The 26,806-nt window shown below is 26.1% G+C and overlaps 1 protein-coding gene and 1 pseudogene across 1 annotated transcript; one reads left to right on the forward strand and one right to left on the reverse strand.

Moving 5' to 3' along the window:
* On the forward strand, window positions 1-26,418 carry LOC132936539 (uncharacterized). Its single transcript, XM_061003281.1, has 4 exons — window positions 1-124; window positions 18,988-19,086; window positions 21,879-21,989; window positions 23,147-26,418. The coding sequence occupies exons 2-4, from the start codon at window positions 18,988-18,990 to the stop codon at window positions 26,015-26,017; spliced, it is 3,081 nt and encodes a 1,026-aa protein (XP_060859264.1). The 5' UTR covers window positions 1-124; the 3' UTR covers window positions 26,018-26,418.
* LOC132934322 (uncharacterized) lies at window positions 13,187-15,151 on the reverse strand (annotated as a pseudogene).
* Window positions 26,419-26,806: the final 388 nt, after the last annotated feature.

The following is a 26,806-nucleotide window of genomic DNA, read 5'->3' on the forward strand; positions in this document are numbered from 1 at the left end:
TCAGTACGACAGACGACAGTACACCAGTTACCACGGACCAGTGCGGACCTGCGGCACTACTAATACGGTTACGGCACTCTCTAACACGTCTTTATATCAGTCATATCCAACTTCAAATTTGAAGGTAAGAAAATACTTATTATATACAATTGAATTTAACATAATAAACCTATTATTTTATTGCATATACCTACTAATAAAAATATGTTAAGGTAATCCAAACACATATTTTAAGATAATAGTAGGTAGTAAACAGATATAGGTATCTGTACAATTGTAAATAAATTATATATAATATTATGTAAAGCACATTAAAATTATAAACAATTAAAAATGCCACTTTAAAATAGTTATTAATAATTTTTTTTAAATTCATTCATATTATAAATTAATTTATCTTCAATCGAGTTAATTTTAATAGATACTTAATACATTACAAGAACAATTTTAAAATCTACATAAAGTAAAATAACAAAATATATTATGTAACGTAATTAATTTTAATTACCTAAAAGCCAGAGTTCAAACTAATTCGTAGGTATAGGTAGTGTAGGTACCTACGTACTTTGTGCAGCCCAGCGTCACTTGTGGAATTTCGCATCGGACGTTCCGCGAAATTTTCCACAACATCGAAACATGCCGCGAAATTTTTATTACGCGTAGAATTCTCGCTCTAGTATATTATGCACATTTATTCAAAACGACGTGTTTTTAAATCTGCGGAATCCGTGGGTCGATTTTCCACTGCGGATATTTTGAAAGTATGACACCGGTCTTACTGCACCGGTCACCGGTTAATGAGTCCTTAGACCTAATGAGTATTATTTCAGTTAAGTGATAAATATGTCAAAATCAAGAATATTATAATTCAACGTCCGATTGTTCGTATTATTTATTCACGTTTAATGTGCTATATATGAGGAAGAAAACAAATTAAAAATAGTCCAACAAAAAAAACCCTAAATTATTATTATTATTATTCGTCCTGTATCTATTGTTACTTATATAATATTATATTATATCAGTTACTTGTAAAATCCCTCAATAAAGTTTATAAAATCAATGTCATCATTAATTTACGGTCTGCAATACGTATTATATTAAACGACGTAGTTCTGTATTATTTTGCAGTGTGTGCAGCTGACGTGTTGTATGACGCGTCGTGTATTACACACATGTATTTGTAATTTTTACTTCTTATTATTTTTATAATTTGTTTTATACCATGGGAATAATAAAAGTAAAATAAAAATCAAATGTTAAAAATTATTAATAAGAGGACGCTTCCTATGAATGTGTTGTCTCTGTCTCCACACATACGACATACCAAATTTTCGTTCAATAATGTGTTAGTATATTAATATTAGTATATAAGGGTGAATTAACCTATTATCAGACGTTTAGGTGACAACATTATTACCTATGCTCAGGCGTCGGCTTTTATTAAGTATTTAATTTTTAAGTGAGTTATGAGCATTTTTATTTGTGACATTTCACATACCCATAACTTGCTTGAAAATTAAAATATTGAAAAATTCTCTGGCTCTTAAGCACAGATAATGTTCTTACCTAAAAATTTGATAATAATATGTCAATTCACTCTAATATAAAAACTAACAGCACACTATAGAAGTATAGAAACTAGTGAACGTAAATATGCTATATCCTAATATTTGTATAGACATCCTTAATTTAATTTTCAATATTTATAATAATTATAATAATACTATTTATTTCACCAATAACAGCAATGATTACAATTTTAAAAAGAATATACAATAGTATTGGTCTACTCACTGTATAGCTTCTGCCTGTGATGTGAGTAGGAGTTATAATAAATTGTGATATTTAACAGAAAAAAAATATAAAGCAAAACATAATTAACAGTTTATGATTTATAAAATATGAACTTAAATTTAAAACTATATCATACTGTTAAGTGAGAGATTATCAAAATCTATAGTATTTATGTAAGGTTTAAATAATATACATATAACGATATAACTGTTATCAGAATAATGTAAATTCATTTTTAAGTAATACAAACCTACAAAATACAAATAAAATATAAAATCTATTAAAATTTCTTCGGGTTTTGAACAGTAATACCAATTAAATTATTAGTTCTTGTCAGTACCTGAAATATCCAATTTTTCGTACTACACAAATAGTCTTAAATCGGTTAAATCTAAATAAAAAATTAATGTTCTAAAAACTAGCACCAATTATACTTCTTCAACCAATAACACATAATATAAATTAAATAATAATATGTTCCTATAAATATATTATTTCAGTGGCGTGTCAAAGGTATTATTGTGGAGCTATACCTTCAAAATTGTTGGTTGGTGGGTGGTCCCCCTGCCACAAAATACCTAGCCACCTAGGTGGCTATGTATATCATAGAAATATCATATCCGATTATACAAAACGTTACAAATGTACACATATTATGTAAATTTTTAATTTAAACTTTTTTGTTGAGTTGGAAATGCCGTTATAAACATCAAGGGGGTGGGTGGGTACTTTGTATACATTTTTGCTCTTCACCAAAATGAGTTCTATACGCCACTGTATTATTTCATTAGGTACTGTGAACAAAATTAAATTATTATTAATTTATTTATATATTAATTTACTCAAATTTAATCAACATTAATAGCTACATTTTCAGCAGTATTTTTACTAGAATTAGTTGAAGTTAAAAAAAAAAATCATAGTATTAATTAATAGTATAAATTTACAATCAATTACTTGAATGTGATTAGTATATATCAGTGATATTTTTTTAGTGTACAAAATGCATATAAATAATAATATATAATATTAATAAATACCTAAATACCTAAATAAAAATTAAAAAATACATTTAAATTATCTTAAGAATGCACATTTTGTTGTACCTAAAATATAAAGTTTGGTTAAATAGAAGTTTGTTAAAGAGTACTAAGTGTACTACAAATATAAACATTTATTTGATAAACATTTTTTATATGATTAATATAATATATGATTCATTTGAGTTGATTATCAATATTAAGAGGATGTCAGTGTAATATTTGTTTTCTCTCAGACCAACGCACACATAGATAAAACGCTTTCCCCTAAAATGGTTTTTTTTATGATTTTTGAATCATCTTAGAGTAAAATCAACTAATACAAAAATTATAGAGGATAATATTTTTGAGGATATGAAGTCGATTTTATATTTTATTGTTATTTGATTTTGTATTTGATTTTCAAAATAAAAAAAAATTTTGTTAATTTATATGATGTTAAAATTGTTTTGAGACAATATTTAGACAAATTGATATGTCATACCCTCAAAAATATTATTCTCTAATGTTTTTGTAATGGGTGATTTTACCCTAAGATTACTTAAAAACATAAAAAAAATGATTCTGCGTATATGCGTTTTGTCTATGTTGTGTGTGGGTCAGAGAGAGAAAACAAATAGTGTTCCGACATCCTCTAAACATAGGTAAAATTTAATAGAATGTCCCTCGTAAGTTATCAAAAATAATAAGCTTCAAGCCACATAACTGTAATTACTATTATGGGTCATTGAATTTCAAATATTTAAGATATGTCATCTCTTAGGTTTATTTTTATTCTTGCCCTGTCAGTGCTATAGACTATAGTCATTCCACATATTTCAAATTATTTTAAACTACAACTTTTTTATTTTAATATCTTAATGTATTCAGCCATCAAACAATGCAATGTTTACTTACTTGTAATATTTATTATTTATCATAGTGTACTTTTATCAAATTTTGACTATAGGTAGATTGTAATATTCTAGATTTCTACATAAAAATAATTTTTGTATTTTGTGAAATTTGAACTTTTTTCATTACTAAGTTAGCCACTACAGTTTTACCTCCATAGCTAAAACATATTTTTGAATATTTTTTTCAAATATAGAATGTTTCAAACATTTTAAAATATTTGCAATTTTATTTTAGAACTTTAATAGATACATATTTTACATTTAAAAAACATAATTGCATTAATATTTTGAAAATAATTACAAATTATAGTTAAGACTCTTAATCTTAAAACAATGAATCATAATAAGCAAATTTTATGTGTGGGACACCAAAGGAGAAAAAAGTTATGAATTATGATCAATAAAAGAGAGGGTTATAATTTATGAAATAGGTATACATTATTTATTTAGTATTATAAAACAATAAGAAAAAATAAGTATGTTAGATAAATATAATATTATAATTTCTTAGAAATGTATGAATAAATGCACATGATTTAAAATAATTTTAACAAAATATTATTATTTGCACAGTTATTCTGTAATTTGTGTTTCGTTAGATGAATATAACTGCATAAAATTAAATAAAAATAAATTTATATGATATATAGTTATAATCTACTTGATATAAAAATAATTAAACTAAAACTATTTTGTTTTTAAAGTTAACATGTAGTTGGATTTACATGTGTTAGGTAAACATAAAACCAAACACAAATATAATTTATAATATATCTATAAGAAATTAAAATAAGTTTATTCCTACAGGCTACAGTTAATACTACCTAGTTATTAATTATCATGTAGGTAGTTATAGATTCATGTTTGGTAAATATAAAACAAATTAGAAATATATGAATATATCCACTTGATATAAAAAGTAAATTATTTTATTCGTGTGGTTATTCCAATTTTGAATAATCTTAAGTCTGGGGATTTTTTTATTTTTACCTCCCTTAATTAACTCCTGCCAAAATCAGTTTAATTTGTGCTATAATTGTTTTTTAAAATTTAGAAATTTTTCTTATTGTATCTGAAAGCAACATCACATTTAAATTATTATATTTTATTATGTAATGAATAAAATTATTATTTAAAAATTGTATCTAAGTACAAAATAATACAATATATATTTGTTTCTAATTCACATGTATGTTTTAAAAACTTACTACAAATAATATGATTTAAATTCAAACCTTGAAAATTTATCTTTTTTTTTTTGACCTATGGAAGAAAAATATTCTAATAAATTATTATGAACAGTTTTCCCATTCATTGTCAAATTGTTTTGCCTACATTACTTCTGACAAGTTTCGTTTACTCGTTTGTATAAAAACATAAAATAAAAAGACTTAGAAAAGAATGATAAGGTATAACTTACTAATATTTATTTATAATTTTTGTCTGTCGAAAGTTTTTCTCAAGTTCTTGGAGTTTTTAAATATGTTTAATTGAAAACATATTATAATATACCCAGTTAATTGTGATTAAAAACTGGAATCATCAGAAATTGTTAGGTTCTGATTTTTAAGGTATAGTCTTTGTATACTTTTGAGTGTTTTCAATTTTTTCAAGTTCTGACTTAATTTTAGATTCTGAGCGAAGCGATGAATGTATTGATTTTACAATGATGTGTGTTTTTTTTAAATTTTTTTTTTTAAATTTTTGTGTCTGTCATCACCTTTTAGGACAGTAAAAGTGCTTGGATTTTCTTCAATAGTAACTTTTCTGATAGGAAAGGGAATCTAGTTGGTACTTTGGGGGGTCAAAAGTAAAAATTTCCCAGTAGTTTTCACAAGCGACGTGAAAAATAAAAGAAAAATTAAGGAAAAACGGGAATTTTTACGCAAAATCTGTTTTTGAGAAAATCGATTTTGGTTTTTGGTGTAACTCTAAAACAAATGACCGTAGGGACATGAAATTTTGACTAAATGTTTATATTAGCATTTTCTATACACCATAAAATTTACAAAATATTTTGACTCTTTTTGAGCTGTTTACGGTCATTGTCAGTTTTCAATTTTTTTAGTTTTTTTTTCTATAAATATCAATACAATTTTATCTGTTGAGTAAATAAGCTTGAAAATTTAATAGAAGGCTCCTAGGTTATTGTTTCAAAGGCAGATGAAAAAAATTAAAAATCCTTAGTCACAGTTTTTATTTATAAGCATTTAAAGTTCAAATTTTGACAAAATACGGAAAAATCACGAAAATTAGCAAATTATTTTGAGTTGAGAATTCATAAAAATTTTTCTTTTTAAATCTAAGATTTGAAAATGTAATATAAGATTACTCATAAGTTTGTCTACCTTTATCAAAAAAAAAAAATGTCTACAAGAAAATCAAATTAAATTTTTATGAGCGTCTGAAATTTATATTTTTACATCATTCGATATTCACTCGATTTCTCATGTAACAATTTTCTTATTTTATTGTAATTAATAAACGAATGACTGTAGATACTTGAAAATTTCACTGAATGTTTATATTAGCATTTTCTATACACCATAAAATGTTGAAAATATTTTGACTCTTTTTGAGCTGTTTATGGACATTGTCAGTTTTCAATTTTTTTAGTTTTTTTTTCTATAAATATCAATAAATTTTTATTTGTTGGGTAAAAAAGCGTGAAAATGTAATATAAGGCTCCTGATATATCGTTCTAATAGCAGTTGAAAAATATTAAAATTACATAGGCACAATTTTTTTTTATAAGCATTTAAAGTTCAAATTTTGATAACATTTATCAAATTTATAATTTATTAATTATTTTGTGGTTAAAAATTTATAAATTTATAAATTTTTAACTTTTATGGCTAAGGATTGAAAATTTAAAACAAGGCTCCACGTAAATAGGTTATATATAAATTACTTTATTCACAATAATATTATCAAATATACTTGGTAAAATCATAGGCTGACTGACCGTTTTCGCTCAGTATCGTTTTTCTTATACAATGATATTATATCATTGAATTCAAATTTAACACCATCCATTACAGTTACCCACTTGTAACCTACTGTACAGCAGAGCGACATCCACTTATCCACCTTTTTTAACATTGTACTTTAAATTTAATAAATTTCTTAAATTTGTTTTTTGACTATTTTTGAGTGTCTGCAAAGAAAAATATATAATAATAATGATTTACTTATATTTTTAAATCTATACATATGTGATGTAGTTATATTTTTTTACAGGTATACCAAGTAAAAACCAATTTACATAATATTATTTCCCCCATTGGTTGTTTTCGTATTGTATATAAGTATTTTGTTTTTTGTACCTAATCAAAGCTATGGTGCTTGATTTACTATATTGTCGTTTGGAACTAAAGGTCTTATTTGGCCATGAGCATAGTTAATTTTTAAATCAATTCGCTGGAATAATAGCTTCACGCATTGGTTCTTTTACTTTTAGACGTTAATAACATCGACTATGGCTAGTTTTGTTTGCACAATCATTTAATTTAATTTAAATTTTGATATCGTTTCATTTTGTTATGTCTGCTGGACAGCGATTATCGATAAACATTGCTGCTGTCTCATCAAGTTTGATATTCAGCAAGAAAAAATCTACACGTGTTAGAATTTTTGAACTATAATCATTTATTCATAATGTGATCACTTGACACTTAGACTATGTTTTTTAATCTCTTCAATATGTAATAACAATCTTAAATCACAGCTAGCAAAGAATATTGAAAAGCAATACATCGATCCGTTGAGAATCTAAAATAGTTTTAAATATTTCCGGCAATGGCTTGCGCCTTAGTGCAGAAGAGCATGTGCACAACCTATAATTTTTAAAAATATTAAATTTTTTCACAGCTATACTATTACATAATATTTTTGGGAACTGTATTAGTTATTTTTATAATTATACGGTAATACCGGCAATGTCAGTCGCTGTACAACGTATATTTATCACTCAAAACGTAGATAACATACAGCGCGATTAATGGTTATGTTTAAAACACACGACACGAGTTCCTATTTATGAAAGGTTTTATCTATCGAAAAAGATAAAAATTATTCTGTGCACAGTGGATTAATAAATTAGTAGGTAACTCTTTTGACATTAATATATTATGGCTTAAGTACGTTAACAGTGTTTGTACAGTTACAGCCGCAGCAACAATAAACTGTCCGGCTAGACCGCAACAAATGCAAGCCGCAGCGGTGATTATAGGATATTGTGGTCGGTCTATTAAATTCTAAACGATAAAAATTAAAAACATATAAAATACTATATAATTATTATATACCGATAAATACATCGGTATTTTGATCGAACTGGACAAGTGGGCAACTGGATGATTTCTACCGCTGCATTTATATTTATAAGAAACCGGACAGTGTGGTGTTCCCAGTTTCCCACTTTCCCAACCATAGTTCACATAATATGTGTTGTGCTTACGACCATATTCTTATGAAAGGTTGCAGACTGCGGTGGCTTCGCCTAACTGGTGGGGACGGGTGGCGGTCTTTTCCCAGACGTTAGCGCCTATATAATTTATAACTAATTGAATAAATAGACAAAAATCAAAATGTATTGCGTATTTAAGAAAAATGTAAAAGAATAACATTTCTTAAAATAGAAAATGCAATAATGTAGGCACTGAATAGTAATTTAAATAATGACTATAATAACCCAATTTTCTTTAATTTGTTTCAAATTATTTTAATTTCTCAAAAATGTATTAACTAATAATATTACAGTATTGACGAAGAAATTGAATGTATTGAACTACTGAATTAGACAATTCATACATTTCGAAAAACTTAGGTACCATTAATTTTTAATAGAGCATTCTCGTAAAAATTATTTTAATTTAAATCGAAATAACAAAATTGATAGATACTGTTTAACTCAATATACAGTGTATAACTTACAGAAAGACCAACAAATAAAATATGGTGAAAATTATGTGGATAATAAGTATTTAATGATTTTAAGATTTATTTATGTTTCAAAATTGCCAAAAATATATTATATAAAATAAATATTAATATATTCAAAGAAATATTTATATTTTAAACATTTTTAAAAAATAAACTTCTTTACTTAAATAAATTTATAATTTTTATGATCAGTATTATAAAATAAAAATCAAACATTTTATGCCGTACTTATAGCTCGAGCGTCTGCAAACTATATATAAAAATAATTAAATACTGATTCCAAAAGTTATTTAATTTGGCAAGTCTTGCACATCCTGTCCTTACAATAACTATAAATCTAAATAGTGATGCCTTTAACAGCATAAATTATTATTTTAAACAAAATATGTTATATCACGAGTCTTTAGATACGTACCTAAAATAATTGTCTAGCACTGATGCACATATTTTTTTTTTATTTCAAAGTGTATCGAGGAAGCATGACATTGGTTCTAAACAAGTTAAAATTAATTTAATTAAATACGTTAATCGATGTATAGTCGGGATTCTTGACAATAACTTGAGAAATCATCATTGTTGTATGGAGTAGATATAGATGTAGGTTGTTTTTTAATAAATAGTTAAACACAATTTTGAACAGTGAATATGATGATTGTTATTTCTATTTACTTTAAGTTGACGTTGCACCGACATTAGTTGTCTCTTACAAGTGCGTAACATGGCAAATTTTACGCTCAACAGATCACGTTTAGCTCTGTAAGTTTAAAAATTAGAGTGAATTGACCTCTTATAAAATTTAACGTTAAGATATTATATAGGCAATGACGTGTGATTTTTATTATATTAACATTTTAAAGCGAGTTATAAGTATTTTAAAATTGTAAATTGTTTGTACATCTTAAAGTACTCATAGCTCGCTTTAAAATTAAAATATAACAAAAAGCCTAGCTAATAATCTTACCTTTAAATTTTATAAGAGGTCAATTTTTAAATTAACCGAGCAAGACGTAAGACGGATACAACAAATGTCGGTGTAATGTCCCCTTAAGGGGGCTGTAGCGTAATGCATTCTAGGAGTGAAAGGAGTGAAAACTAGGCATTTTATATTTCAGTTTATATGGGTCTTGTGAATGTGTTAAAAGTAAATGAACATTAGTTTGTGTAATTCGTACTTCGTAGTATTGTATAGGGGCATCATAGTGACCAGATATGTACGTGTCAAATTTTACCTACTCGCATGCACATGTCACCATATATTACTTTATAAAATTACAAACATTTTTTTTCAAAAATACTGTCAGCGACTTCAATCACTACGCTCAGTAGGATGTTTCGATTTAAATTTTGAAAGTAGATTTGAGTTTTTCTCTAAATTTACTATGCTTTAACTGTCGCACATTTTTCATATTCTATATCAATGTATTTAAATTTGAATTATGAATATGATCTATTTTAGATTCTGAGTGGAACGGTGAATGTATTGATTTTATAATGATGTGTGTTTTTTTTTTAGTTTAGTGTCTGTCATCACCTTTTAGATGACTGTAAATACTGTAAATACTTGAAAATGTCATTGAATGTTTATATTTTAATTTTCTATAAAGCATACAATTTTGAAAATAATTAGATTTTTTTTAACTCTTTAGGAACATTTTCAGTTTTTAATTTTATTAGGCTTTTTTTTATGGATGTTAATAAAACTTTTTTTGTTGGTAAAAAGCTTGAAAATTTAATACAAGGCTCCTACTACATTCTTACAATGACATTTGAAAAATATTAAAAATCCATTGTCACATTTTTTATTTATAAGCATTTAAAGTTCAAATATAGACAAAATACGGAAAAATCACAAAAATTAGAAAATTATTTTGAGTTGAGAATTCATTAAATTTTTTTTTTTTTAAATCTAAGATTTTAAAATTAATACAAGATTCCTCATAAAATTGTCTACCTTTATCAAAAAAAAAATGTCTACAAGCAAATCAAATTAAATTTTTATGAGCGTTTGAAGTTCATATTTTTACAATATTGGATACACACTCGATTTCTCATGTAGTGGTTTTGTTATTTTATTGTTATTCAAAAACAAATAACTGTAGATACATGAAAAGTTTACTGAATGTTTTAATTTTAATTTTCTATACACCATAAAATTTTGAAAATATTTTGACTCTTTTAGAGCTGTTTACGGACATTGTCAGTTTTCAATTTTTTTAGTTTTTTTTTCTATAAATATCAATAAAATTGTATTTGTTGGGTAAAAAAGCGTGAAAATTTAATGCAAGGCTCCTGATATATTGTTACAATAGCAGTTGAAAAATATTAAAAATACATTGGCACAGCATTTTTTTATAAGCATTTAAATTTCGAATTTTGACAAAATTTAAAATTTAATAATTATTTTGTAGTTAAAAATGTATAAAATGTTCAACTTTTATTGCTAAGGATTGAAAATTGAAAACAAGGCTCCGCGTAAATAGGTTATATATAAATGACTTTATTCACAATAATATCATCAAATATACTTGGTAATATCATAGGCTGACTGTCCGTTTTCGCTCAGAATCGTTTTTCTTATACAATGATATTATATCATTGAATTCAAATTTAACACCATCCATTATAGTGACCTACTTGTAACCTACTGTACAGCAGATCGACACCCACTTACCCACCTTTTTTTACTCTTTTTGTTAGTAAATTTCTAAGTAAAAAAATAAATAAAATTCAGAAAAATGAAATTGTCAAAGCATAGATAATTTAGTGACGAATTCAAATCTGCTTTCAAAATTAATATCCGAACATTATATAAGACGTAGTGATTGAAGTCGTGATCTATGTTTTCGACCGAAAATGAATCACGGTCCAGCCTTCTTAAGGAAAAACTATAGAAGTGTAAAAACCGTGTCTGTGTGATTTCCGTGAAGGTGCTGTCATGGTTCCGCTTACATGATTCCGCATTATACCTTTTAATTCACACGTTTTCACACAAAACTAATTTGCGACGTTATGATGCCGTACTCCCGGCTGCGTATTTTGCAAATGTACCAGGAATATTAGTATACCGGTTGCTAACCGGGTTCCTGTGATTGGTCCATTTTGAATTCCTGCTATTTTATTATTATTATTAATTTATAATTTTATTATTTAAAGACCTATTATTTAGATTACTTTTATCTTCACCAATTACCGCTTTTTTCTTATCACTTTACAAACTTAATTTCAAATATTATATTGTGATCATATCTTACATCACTTACAAAAGCATTTGTCGAAACTTAAACTAATTAAATATTTCAGATATCAATTGGACTGAAGCATGCTAGGTATTGTAAACTAACTAAAATCTTGTAATTTAAATATATTAAATAATTTGTATTCATTTTTACATTTCTATTTCATATAACACACTATTACTTAATTCTCATGAACAAATTATTTTTTTGCAATCACACTTGGATTTAAATAATATGATTTAAACTCTCATAAAACATAGTACTATAGTTTTCTTATAAAATACTGTACATATCACATCAAATATTATATCATATCAATTTCGAAAATAGTTACATATCAAATTATATCATAATATTTTGTTTATTCTGTTTGGTTAGAAAAAAAAAGCATTAATATAATAAAAAAATCATAAGACCTAATGTGAAAAAAAAAAACAATAATATGCTGATGAAATGACTTGCAGTTGGGAGACGACTGACGAGAGTATCAGAAAAAATGTGTAAAATATGCTTAAATATGATAAATATTAAATAATTTTTTTATAATGGTATTTGTTACATCTATTCCTGCATATTATATTGTATATATTCATAAATTATTATTTGGAATGTTTTTTTAAAATACTACAATGATTTAAAATATGAGTTAATGATAATTTAGTTTATTAAATAGTTTATGTTAATCAAAATGACAATTCAATAATAAATAGTGAATTTATTTATGCTGTATAAGTACCTATATAACACTTCTATATCAAATGATACATTTTTAAACATAAGATATAAGCACTGAAATCCTTAAATTTTAAGATTTTAGAACATTTACAATTTATTTTGATAATAATAACTATAAATAATTTACAAAATAAATTAAAAATATTAGTTTAATATAAAATGTTAATTTTGAATGACATTTATAACGTTATTATTTTTATAGAGATAAATTATAGTAATTGTTTATAAGATAAATACATTTTCTAACAGTGAATACTTAGATTATTTTACTCGAGATAAATATTTAAATGTTGGTTTTACAGTTAGAAGTGATTAGATGTAATATAAGACAGTAAAATCGAAACTTTATAATATTCCTCCTCAATTTAATAATATTCTAAATCTGAACAAAGTTAGGTAATGTTGTAAATATTAAATACTATTAATATTTTTTTAAAGAGAGCAATTATTGTAAATAGCAAGAATTCTTGAAATGTATACCAGCAGAAAAATAGTATGTATACTAGAAAAAAAAAATTCATGTTGTTTAATTGTTTTACTAGTGAGATTTAGCATTATTTATATTTAAATTTAAACATTGTGGTAAATTATGAAGATGATTAGGCTGTTTGATTTTTGTTTGTAATTGTATGTCTACCATCTGTGAAATAAGTTTCTGTAGGAGGTCTTCCTGCATTAATTCTATGTTTAGAACCGTTGTAGTCTCCGCGTCTTCTAGCCTCTGAAGTAGGTTGAAACAAATACGACTTCCCCATTCAGAACTAAAGTAATAAATATAAAACAAATGAAGCAGCATTTTTTTCAATTGTTTAGCATTTGTATATTTGTTAACATATTTATGAAATAGTAATACTAATTAAATATTTACCTAGAAGCACTATTATTTACAAAGTCTATAGCTTGAGTCTGAGTAACTTTACTTGGTATATTTTTTGTTAAAATATTCAATTATTTTATTGATGTTTCTGAGACATTTTGTTGTAAAACAAGTTTAATATCATTTATTGAGTTTGAAAATTCTGTCCACTTTTTTGTAAATTGTTCGTTTATTAACTGCTGGCTTGGTATATTGTTAGATAAAATATTATCATCATGTAAGTGTAATTGTTGGTCTTTTGATGCACTACAGTTATTTTGATCACTTTCTGACACAATTGTTAAAGTTTTTTAACAAGTATAGTTTTTTCTATCAGAAATGTTTGAGGAGTTGATACTTCATAAAAATCCTGTAATAATTACGAAGTTAACATCTTAATTAATCTAATCATTGAGTAAATGTTGTTTTATAGTATACATTACTTCAAAAAATGGTTTTGGTGGACACTCATCACCAAGAGCAAGCAAACCTAGAATATAGCGATCATTACAATTAACTACTGGACAATTTGGAAATTCTTTTGAGTTGAGAAAATGTTTTTTCAGAAAAGCTTGGTGTTTGTAAAATCCCCCCTGTTCACCACTATAGCAGCTGCACCAACCAACAATAGTATTAACCTCGTAAATTTTTTAATGTTTTTAGTACTAAGCACTTTATATGCATTATCATCTATTTGCACAACAGTACATATATCTACTGTTGACATTCAGGTTAACTGCATTTCAAAATGGCTTTTTGAACTTCTGTTATAAGCAAAATCTAACAAGCGGTTGATAAAATATTTATCACAAATTATAGCAATAAATTCAATAAGTGCAACTATTGTAATAACGTAGAAATAAGATAAATATATACTCTTGGCGATAGTTATATTAAAATATTTAAATTACACTATTACCTTCCTCCAGGTGTATTCGTGTATTTGAGAATTAGATCAAATACACCGTACAATATAATTTTATGAAAAAAAAAAAGCACATAGAATGTATTAACTGCAATCAACATAAAATATTATATTATATGCCTTACCTGATTCGCAGTTGTTTGTAGATAATATTGTAGGAGTTTTAGGTTTTAGATAAAACAAAGTAATACTTCAAATACACAAATTGAATTAAAGAACGCACTGATTATTGCTCGCATAAGGAGTCCAGTTGTCGCTCGTTGAAATCGGTTTCTTTTGGATTTGAGAGGTTGTTACTCTGGTGGTTGGTGCTCATGCACTGATTTAAGGGACGGACGCGAGGATGCTGACCAGAGAGTGTTGGGTGGCTTTGTCACTAACTTATCGTGGGCCTGGGAACTAGATTATTCTTTGGCGTCAGCATAAAATAAGGTCACACACATCCTACGTAATATTGTTATGAGTGCGTGTTGATATCTTAGTTGTTGTTGTCAATGGTTTTATTTGATGCAACCGATTTCTACAAGCGACAGTCTGGCCGTTGTTTATTATTCTGTAAAATTTTAGTTTATTATAATGGTGTGTGAGCATATCATTACACTATGTTAAACCTTTTGTACGTTCCAAAACAATTTCTTTTAAAATACGAATATAGATGTCTCAGAATAATTATTTGTTTGATTATTTCTTGTTATAAGACTATTAATATTTCTGTAAAGCATTGACCACTGATTGCTTCTTTTTAAATTTTTTATTTATAGATTCTTGAAACTTCATCAGTTTTAGAATACATTACCTAGAAAATACAATAGTATTTATTTTATAGTAAGTTCAGTATAAAACATTTAAAGTTGTTACCTGTTTAAAAAGCTTCATCAAATTTTATCTCTGTGTATGTAGTACATTGCTTCTAGTTGACATCAACCATCTCCATTCTGCTTCTATGAAATAAATTAAACAAAGTAATTGAGTTGTAAAGGGCCAGACTTCTTTAATAACATTTTTTTTGGCAACAGAATCATCAGTCATAATTATCTTTGGGTACTAAATACAAATTAAAATTATAAAGGGCTTATTAAGAGCAATACTCCTGTTTTCAAAACTTAAAAATTATCAAAAGTAGTATTGGTTGGTATTACTATAAAGTTTTGATACTTTGTTAAGAAAAAACATTTAATATTCATAAATCATACATTTCTACTTCTTAAAATCAGAATAAATTTTAAAATGATATGTCTACTTTTAAATTCAAATTTTAAATAATAAAAACAATAATGCATGTTATTATTGTTATTACTTATTATTACTATTTGAATACTATTAACTATCAAGCTATTATTAAGGAAATAGGGAAATATTTGAATTGTAGGTATGGTGTTAAAAAATATTAATTTTAAAGATTAAATTTTGTAATACAAATATAGTCTACTAATATATTACTGTTGTTTAAGTATACAGTTGTTAGTATCAAATATTTGTGCAAAATAATTATATTTTTAAGCATTTAATATAATAATCATTTGACATTGGTCATAAATTCATTATTATTGATTTTTATACTTTTTCTTGTATTAAAAAAATTGGTGTATGTATAATTATAAAAATTTAAAATTAATTTAAAAATGTTAATTAAAAATAATAATAAAATATTGTTTTTAATTGGTTAAGAATTAATTTCAAAATACTTAAAAAATTAAATAATTCACAAAATGGAAAGTGAACTTATTGTACGGCACTAATTTTATGTTACATTGATATACATTGCACTTTTTTACAGCAGCTATTGGTGATACAGATTAATTTATTATCTGTTCTATAGGCTTTAGTCTTATGAAAACATACGTAATAACTTAGCAGACAATGTTTTACCTTAAAATTTAAACCATATTTTGTTGTATTGTTTTATAAGTTATTAAGATTAAAAAGATTAACATTAGGTATCCTACAATTATTATAACTTATAACTTATTAGGCATAATAAGTTAGTTTAACAAAAAAATATGAATTATATTAAATTGTTAAACATAATTTCTCCTTGTTCACACAATTACATTAAAAATTAAATTTGATGGTTAAAAAAAAAAATGATAACTAAAAATAATTTTAATATAATTTTAAAATCATTATCAGTTCATTGTCTATTATTTTTATCATTACCTCTAACCCTCCAAAGCAATTAGGAAAAATCTCATTAAGCATTTAAAATCCTTTTTCATATGATAAACTTGTTTGTAGCCTGTGTACCAAAATCCCAATTGACACTGTAACTGAGGAATCGAAACATCACATTTTGAACTTGAATCAAGAAAAATTATTTCAGAGCTGCTCTGTAATTGTTGGGCTCTTTGGTTTAAAGATCTAACATTAGAACTACCTAAGGAGTGGCTTTATTTATTTTAACAATTACACCAGCAAATACAATGTTATAATCTAAATAGGTATATAAATACTACGGTAATACTAAATAGGGTGGCATTTATAAATATATAAATAAATAAAATCCTTGTTTAAGATATTCTGGGATTTATTCTTCCAGTTTATCAAAGCGATCTTTTATGGAACCATAATTTTCTGTTAAATATTTATGCCTCAGCCTATACTCTGTCCAGGATCTGGGATTTAGTGCACTATTTGCTAATTTAACAATGTAATTTGGTAGTGTTTGAAGTCTTGATGTATTTTGTTTTATTGCTTGGCAAGGGCAAAGTCCATGACCAAAATAATGCCAAAAAAATAGCTTTCACTAATTAATACTAATTAATATGGTTTAGCTTGAGAGGATGTCAGCGCACTATGTTTGTTTTCTCTCTCGCCCACACGCAACATAGACAAAACACTTTTACGCTGAATCATTGTTTTTATGTTTTTGAGTAATTTTAGGGTAAAATTACCCATTACACAAAACTATTGTGGGTAATATTTTTGAGAGTATGACATATCGGTATGCCTAAATATTGTCTCAAAACAGTTTAAACATTTAAATTTACAAATTTTTATTTTATTTTAAAAGTGATATGTTATACCCTTAAAAATATTATCCTCTATAATTTTTGTATTGGGTGTGATTCTACTTAATAAGATAACTCAAAAATCATAAAAACCGATTTTAGGTGAAAGTGTTTTATATATGTTACTCGTCTGAGATAAAACAAATATTGCGCCGACTGCTGATATTTTCTTATTGTAGGTATTATGGACTACAAAAACTCTTAATCCTTACATTTTCCATATTTAAAAATCCATAAATATATAAAATATAGGTATACTGTATACATAATATATTATTTACAATAAAAAGATAAATTATTGTTACTTCTTAGGTACCTAGTATCATAAATTATGCGATTGACTATAAACTATAATAATAATATGTACAGTAAGCATTATAAATTATTAGTGCCTAGCTAGACTTTTTCAAAACAAATTTGTAGTAGGGAATACATAATTTTTTGCTCTAGTTATGTTATACTAGTATCAGAGTTCAGGACTTCTTGTTGCATTTGCATTTTCTTAAATTATGGCTGTAAGATTTAAATATGTTTTGAGACATAACAAACTTAAACTCAAAAAAGTATATTTGCATATTTATGTATTTTCAAATTTTATTAATTAAATGCATTATTTTTCTCTTGGAGAAAAGGGGTAGTATAATGCTTATATTGATACACATTATACATAGATAAATATATCACATTATCGCCGTACTATCCACTTGACAAAGACCTTGAAGTCGTTTCAATGAACAAATACAGAAAAAATATACATTTTGATAATTAACATTATTTTTTTATTTTACTGTTAGGTTTTGATCAATATAAATATTGTATATTTTGCATTGATATTATATTGACCTACAATTTATAGCATAGTGTTTTTTGTTTTTAAACTTTATACAATTAATATAGTTGTAGGTGGGTGATATTTGGTTACATTGCATTAGCAATACAATTTATAAATTTAAAGACAAACTTAAAATTTAATAAATCAAGATTTTTATTGCTAGTTAAAAACTTGGATAATTCAATTAGTTTAGGTTCATAATACTATGTGCATGCATTTTTCCAACTATTATGGTGCAGTAAGTCCCGAACCCTACATATTACGTTGTGGACCCTAGTATTGGTACTTATACATTTAAACAATAATATTTTACCATTATTTTAAACAATTCATTTTTAATTGAATACAATTACTGATAAAAACCATAACACATACATTTTTTCCAATACATTATACATACTTAATTCAAGTTAAGAAACCTATTTGGCGACCAACTTGTGCGTAGTAGTGAGGCAATTCTACATAATATCAGGTTTACAGATAATTGATTGGGTGTAGGTGACAAAATGCTTATCATTACTAATTTACATTTATGAACTGTGATTTTTGATCTCATAAACAACTAAAAAAAAAAAAAACACAAATAAAAAATAATTTGTTAATCTACCTTTAGTTTAAGGTTTTTTGGACTTTTTGTAATACCTACTAAAGAAGTGAAGTCTATACATTTATACTAACTAAATCGTTTATACATTTTATGTTTGTTATTTAATTATAGATGGATACCCTTGATAAATTCATCGACAGTTTAAGTAACGATGAAAAAGAAAATTTTGAACGTCATTCTCAGTTTTACCATTCGTTTGATAAAAATCAGGTAAAAAATTGTATATTTATTTTCAAAGGATTTTATTTTGTTGTATAAATATTAAAACAATCATGAAATGTTCATTTCCTGTATCTGCGTTCGATAAGGGGGTCGTGGGGGGTGTCTTACCCCGCACTCAAGATTTTTTTTTTAAATATTTAGTCGGCAAATTTGACAGTTAGTCAAAGTTTTCGGCAATTCGGCATCGTCAGTATATTTCAGCAAACCTAAGTGGATTAAATTTGACAACACAAAACTAATATCATTCTTCTTCGTTTATATATCTAATTTCGTCCAAATTTGAACATAAAATAACTAGTTTTTAATATTTTATTTTGATTTTTCGATTACATAATAACCTACTTACATGGAACCATGTTTTAAATTTTCAATCCTTAGCTTTAAAAGTTAATCCTTATTATACATTTTTTTATTTTTTATTTGATATATTTTGTCAAAATTTGAACTTACATTGCTTACGAAAAATGTGTGCCCGTGTATTTTTAACTGCTGTTGTAACAATGTATTAAGAGCATTGTATTAAATTTTCACGCTTTTTAACCCAACGAATACAATTTAATTGGTTGTTTATAAAAAAATTTATTGAGTCGGCAAATGAATAGGTCTACCCCCCCCCCCCCTAATTATCTTTTTAGGACAGTAAAAACAAGAATTTTTATGGGGATTTTGGTTTTTGTTGTAACTCTAAAACAAATAACTGTAGATACGTGAAATTTTTACTGTTTATATTAGCATTTTCTATACACGATAAAAAAACATTAATTTGTTTTGAATTGTTTACTGACATTTTCAGTTTCCAATTTTTTTTCTATAAATGTCATAAAAATATTATTTGTTGGGTAAAAATGCTTCAAAATGTAATAAAAGGCTCTTAATATATTGTTACAATGATGTTTAAAAAAATATTAAAAGTCTAGACTTTTTTATTCACAAAAAATTTTCAAAATATTTTGACTTGTTTTGAGCTGTTTACGGATATACTCAGTTTCTATACTTAGTTTTAGGTTTAAAGTTTACAAAGCTCCTACTACATAATTATAATGACATTTGAAAAATATCAATAATCTTTAATCACAATTTTTTATAAGCATTTAAAGTTTGAATTTTGACAAAAGGCGTAAAAATCACGAAAATGTGCAAGTTATTTTTAATTAGAAATTACTTAAACTTTTTTTTTTAATCTTAGATTTTAAAATGTAATACAAAATTCCTCATAAGGTTATCTACCTTTATCAAAAAAAAATGTCTATAAGAAAGTCAAATTAAATTTTTATGAGCGTTTGAAGTCCATTTTTTTACAACATTGGATATTGACTCGATTTCTCATGTAGTGGTTTTCTTATTTTGTTGTAACTTAAAAATGAATAACTATAGATACATGAAAATTTCACTGAATGTTTATATTCTCATTTTCAATACACCATAAAATGTTGAAAATACTTTGACTTGTTTTGAGCTGTTTACGAACAATTTCAAATTTCAATTATTTTAGTTTCTATAAATATCAAAAATGTAGTAATTCTCTGTCATTTTCAAAGGCGCTGAGAAAAATAAAAAAAAAATTAAGGAAAACCGTGAATTTTTACGTAAATTCAGTTTTTGACAAAATTGATTTTGATTTATGGGTTAACTCTAAAAAAAACACTGGTTGTTTATATTAGCATTTTCTATATTTTGAGTTGTTTTGAACTGTTTACAAACAATTTCAGTTTCAAATTTTTTTAGTTTTTATTTCGGTCAATAAAATTTGATTTGTTATAAGCTTGAACATTTAATGCAACGCTCCTAATATATTGTTACAATGACATTTGAAAAATATTAATAATCCAAAGTCACAATTTATTTTGAGTTAGAAATTCATAAAAAATATTCTTTTTAAATCTAAGATTTGAAAATTTAAAACAAGATTTCTTATAAGTTTGTCTACCTTTATCAATAAAACTCTACCGGAAAGCTATTACATTTTTATGAGCGTTTGGTGTTCATATTTTTACAACATTGGATATTAACTCGATTTTTCATGTAATTTTGTTATTTTGTTGTAATTTAAAAACGAATAACTTAATACAAATTAGATTTACATCATATTTATTTTATCATTTCCTATACTTGATAACATTTTCAAAATATTTTGACTCGTTTTGGGCTGTTTATGGACATTTTTAGTTTGTATATATATATATATGTTCTAAATATATTGCTTAAATAACAGTTGAAAAAAATTAAAAATACAAAGTTACAATTTTTTAGTATAAGCATTTAAAGGTTAATTTTTGACCTTTTCACCTTAAACATACAAAACAATTATTTACCGGAAAGTGGAATTAATTTCTTATGAGTGCAGAAGTTCAAATTATTTATCTCGACGTTTTGTTTGCGACATTTATATCAATTAGCAAGTAAATCAGGACAGTCAATTTTGGAATTCAGTAGGTCATAAAGCCAGAGTAAATCATTAAGTTGCCTTCTAAATTCCCATTGTTCGATATAAAATGTTATAGCTAATGATTTAAAAACACAAATAGACACGCAATGCCATTTTCAAATGCAATATCGTTTTCGGGAACCTATTTTATTAATTATAACTTATTATCCATTCACATTGGTATTAAAAATATCAGCCCCCCTGGAATTTAAATGGATTTCCGTCTATGTGGGTTCTCATATTCCTAGGAGTATGGTTTGTTTTGTATGTTGTATTGTGCAACACGATGAACACACATTAGGGTGCAGCGTCTGTGCAATAACGCAGTTTTTTGACGTAGTTGAATTTCTTTCAGATGCGACCTAAAGGTAACCAACGAAACGGGAATGATGATGTTGAAAATAATAACGAAGAAGGCTTTATGGGCGTTTTGAAATCGTTAAATGTGGATGATCTGATTGAATCCGTACGTATTTTTCTATTATATTAGAACAATATATTTATTTGTAAGTAATTTCCGTGATGTACATAGATAACAAACTTACTATATTTAAATAATATAATTGTGAAAAACAAATATGTAAATCCTACAAATTCTCTGCCCTAAAATGAATCACAAATACTACATTTATTTATACAATCCTAGATAACAGTAATGAGGTTTTAGGAATATTTTTCTATGTATAAATTGTATAAATAATAAATATTGCATTAATTGTATAAATATCGTAAAGTAATTTTAAATTATAGTGATCATTATATAGGAATTATAGAGGTAAAATATATCACTAAGGTGATATCTTAAAATTAAATGTAAATACCCTAGTTATGGTATTTTAGATTCTGACCGGAGCGATGAATTTATTGATATTACAATGATGTGTTTAATTTTGTATGTGTGTGTGTGTGTGTGTGTGTATACGATAATTAGTCGAAATAATGGTTCGAATTTCAACTTCAGTATCTTGTTCGGTGGGAAAGTGAATCTAGTTAGTGCATTGGGGAGATAAAAATCCCATATTCCAATTAGTGTTCAAAAGCGCCGAGAAAAACCAAAAAAATTAAGGAAAACCGGGAATTTAGGTGAAACTATAAAACAAATGACCGTAGTCACATGGCATTTTCACTAATTTTTTACATTAACATTTTCTATAAACAATAAAATTTTCAAAATATTTTCAGTTCTTTTTTTCTATGAATGTCAATAAAACTTTATTTATTAAGAAAAAAAGCTTGACAATTTAATACAAGGCTCCTACTATATTGTTACGATGACATTTGAAAAATATTAAAAATCCTTAAACACAGTTTAAAGTTATTTAAAGTTCAAGTCTTGACAAAATACGGAAAAATCACGAAAATTAGCAAATAATTTATAGTTCATAAAAAGTTTATTGACATTCTTGACATCCATAAAATAGCGTCAGCAGTTTGGTTTGAAAAGTTAAAGTTTTATTATATTATATTAGATACAAATATCAATTAACATTAAAATAATATAATATTATGAATTATGAAGATATAATTATTTAAACGTACTACTTAAATTTAAGATAAGCTACCTAACAATTAACATCCTAAGTCGATAATAATATATTTAAATTCATTTTTTTTTGTTAATAGGTGGATGAAATCCAACCCATCAAAAAAAAGATGAAACGAAGTATTGACTCACCTTATAAGGAAGTAAGAGTTTACGAAGGTTCGTCAAATAATAATAGTAAAAGCAATAATTTTGATAAAAAAAATCCCAAATCAGTCCAAAACTTGTCAAAAATTGTCAAGGACAAAAGAATTGTGCGTCATATTAATAACAGTAGCAGTAGTGATGAGATATCCGAAGATGATGAAAATGAATTGGAAAAAGAAGTAACGGAATTAGGTAGAATTCCACAACGCCAACAATGTGTGAATGTTAATGATGTATCGACAAAATGCAATTTTCTCATTAAAAATTTAAAAAAATGTCAATCAACAGTTAATGCAGATACTAGCCACATGCCACAGGATTTAGATTTATTGAACTATATTGAAAACATGAAACAAAAATGTAACGTTTTATATGAATCGAAACGGACAAAGTCATATAAAACTTTAGTCAAAACTAATTTTGAATTGTTTAATTTGAAAAAATATTCCAAGATACCGGTTGTCAAAGGGTACATCAACTTATACAACGCTTTAAAATCGTTTGAGAAACAACACAATTACACAATAACATTTGCTACATCGAAATTGGGAGATGCACTAAAAGTGTATAGCGCCAATTCAGACGTATGTTGGGACGTCGTTCATTTAGCGTCCAACAGCAATAAAGACCTATTGAAGTACAAATTGTGTTATGGAGCCATACCAGACAGATATATTTCAGAAGTAGAAACTATAGTTTGCCGAATTTTATTCTGTAACTTAAATAACAAGGAAAAAAATTCGACCAATAATACAAATCAATTTCAGAACAAGGATTACGATTTGCTTGAAGGTGAACTAGAATTGCTTATTTTCAATTATTGGCAAATGTCTACGTGTGATATGTTAGGATACAAAGAGCATTTAAATCGCAAAAAGAAAAAAATGGTATTTTATTATATGTTTAAAAATTTGGAAACAAATATTATTCACAATGATTTCGGTGGAAATGAAAAACAAAAACATATGTTTATGAGCATCTTGAAACTGTACAAATCGTATGCGGCGTTTGAAAACCCGTCAATATTGACTGCCGCCGGTTTGGCATATGTAAAAAACTCTGCGTGTAAATTAGTTACGTTTTTGGGAGAGCAGTATGACTTGTGGTCAGGTTTTTTTCATACGTTTAATATGCACAGTATGGCTTTTGAGCATACGATTAAAGCTTTGTTAGAGGACCGAGACATTATTTTTAGATATTTATTTACGAGAGTATTAGAAATTGATAATTTCAATATTTCTGGTGCTAGTAAAAGTTTGTGGTTTCACGGGGTTACACAAAAAACAACCCCTGAACTGGAAGACACAATAATAAAAAAAAAAGATGTGGCTAATTGTCTTAGCTTTTATTTTTGTCGTGCAGAAAATGTGCCAAGAGCTCTATGTATAAAAATGGACAACTATTATTTTTTATATATTGATCTTTTCGTTTCATTTATTATTAATAACAATTTGTTTAAAAATCAAAAAAAATTAACAACCGAGAACTGCAATCATTTTTTTCTATTAAATGACAGGAATTTTCATGAAATTTATTTGCAAAATTTAATTCCATCATTTGAAACCAAACTAATGGTAACCTCGATGATAACCATGCTGAACCATCACTTGAATGCTCGTTTGGACGGACAACTTACGAAGAAATTAAAAATGGACATCGAAGTCACATATATGTTTTTTAAACTAATACATCTTCACTTAAATTATGCACTGGCGCCCGCGATGCTGCGCGAAGGCCCTGCTCTCACGGATGTGCAGTGGGCTAGTATCTTTATATCTGACTTAGATAAAATGGAAATGTTTTATCTAAACGCCATGGCATGGAGAGATAAACCATGTATATTGGGTGGTGCGGCAGATGATTTAGATTACAATCCGGAAACCGAAGATTTGGACCCATTACAAAATGTGTGCCATGATGATCTTACGTGCAGTGATGTAACCGACGACGTAGAAAGTTATTTCCATTCTTCTGACAGTGAGACAGAAGGATTGGACGAAATTATTGACAAGATTTTAATTGAAAAAAAAAATGAACGTTTATTAGCCGAATGCGAATATCTCAAAAAAAGTCAAGAAGAAGAAATATTTGATCGCAAGTTATCTAAAATAATACAAGACCGCATACAAAAAGTTGGGTATTTTAATAAATTAAAACATAAAACACCAAAAAAAACTGCCACGGAGAGGAAAAATGTTGGCCATGTCGAAGTCGAAAAACAGACTGTGAATCAAGTAAGAAGTGTTATGACATTAAAAGATGAGCGTGCAATGGTGGCTGCTGGTGTGTTGGATGTATATGTATTAAAAAATAACGAAACACACGTGAATAGTTCTGACACATTGAAAGTGTTTGGATTACTTTCTAAAAACAAAATTAAGACTGGTCGTAGTTCTAAAGGTTGTGTACTGTGTCCAAACAGTAAAGTCGCATCATACAATATGTTGGTTTCGGAAAATGTAGCTGTGGCTTGTTGTTTGACATGCATTGAAGTCGTTGCCAATATCATTAAGCAGAAAATATACTCATATGAACAACTACAGGAAGTTTTGGTATGGCGTATAGAACTCCGTTTTAAAGCACCTTTATTATTTAATAAAAATCTGGAGATTTTGACTAAAATGCCTCAAATGTTATCGCATAATGATATGTACTGTTGTACATATAACAAACTTCTCCCTAACTACGGAAAAATTCTAAAAAGAATTGATGTTTTCAGTCATCATTCTGAACATGTAAATCTGTCATATTTATTAGTACCTACTGTAAATAAAAAAAGATTTACAGATAGGTTTTATCATTAAAATGTTTTTCCAAATACTGTTTAATTGTAATATTGTTATGTTAAGATTCTAAACAATGATAAATCTGATTATTTCACAACTTATGATCTGTTATTTAATTAATTTATTTTACTTTTACATGACTTTAATTACATTTCATAACTGTTGTAATGCTTTAGTCTAACCAGCCTAATCAACACATCTCCTTAATTTTTTTTTTTAATTAAAATTTTATAATTCATCAATTTTTTTATTGTAACATTGAGTTTTGTTCATTATATATAAACACACAGTATTTTGATTACTTTATCATTTTTATGAATTTTTTTTGATTTAATAATTCTTAACTATTTATTTATACATACAATATTTATAACATATTTATATATACAAATTGTTTCTGTAAAATGAATGAAATTGTAATAAATTTAATAATATGCAATTGTGTTATAATTATGTATATTTGTTATAATTAACTCATCTCAAGTTTATATTGGGAGGTGAGTGAGACAGTTATATTTTAGGAGTATGATTTAAGTTTTGACATAATACAAAATATGAAGATTTTATTTTATTAGAAAGAGCATTAACTGTTGATGTGGTAGATACATATTTGTTATAGAGCTGGAAGGATTAAATTAAATATTAAACAATAATAAGAATATTTAAAAGAACAAAATACTTGATTTAATATGTATAGATAGGGTACATGTGTAATTGGTTCATAGATTAATGTTGTCCTTAAAATTACAAATATTGATTTTATTTTGTTTAATTTCAGTTGCTATTGGTTACACAGAAGAAAAAAAA

The sequence above is a fragment of the Metopolophium dirhodum genome, chromosome 1 (genome assembly GCF_019925205.1).
Source record: "Metopolophium dirhodum isolate CAU chromosome 1, ASM1992520v1, whole genome shotgun sequence".
Classification (NCBI taxonomy): Eukaryota; Metazoa; Arthropoda; class Insecta; order Hemiptera; family Aphididae; genus Metopolophium; species Metopolophium dirhodum.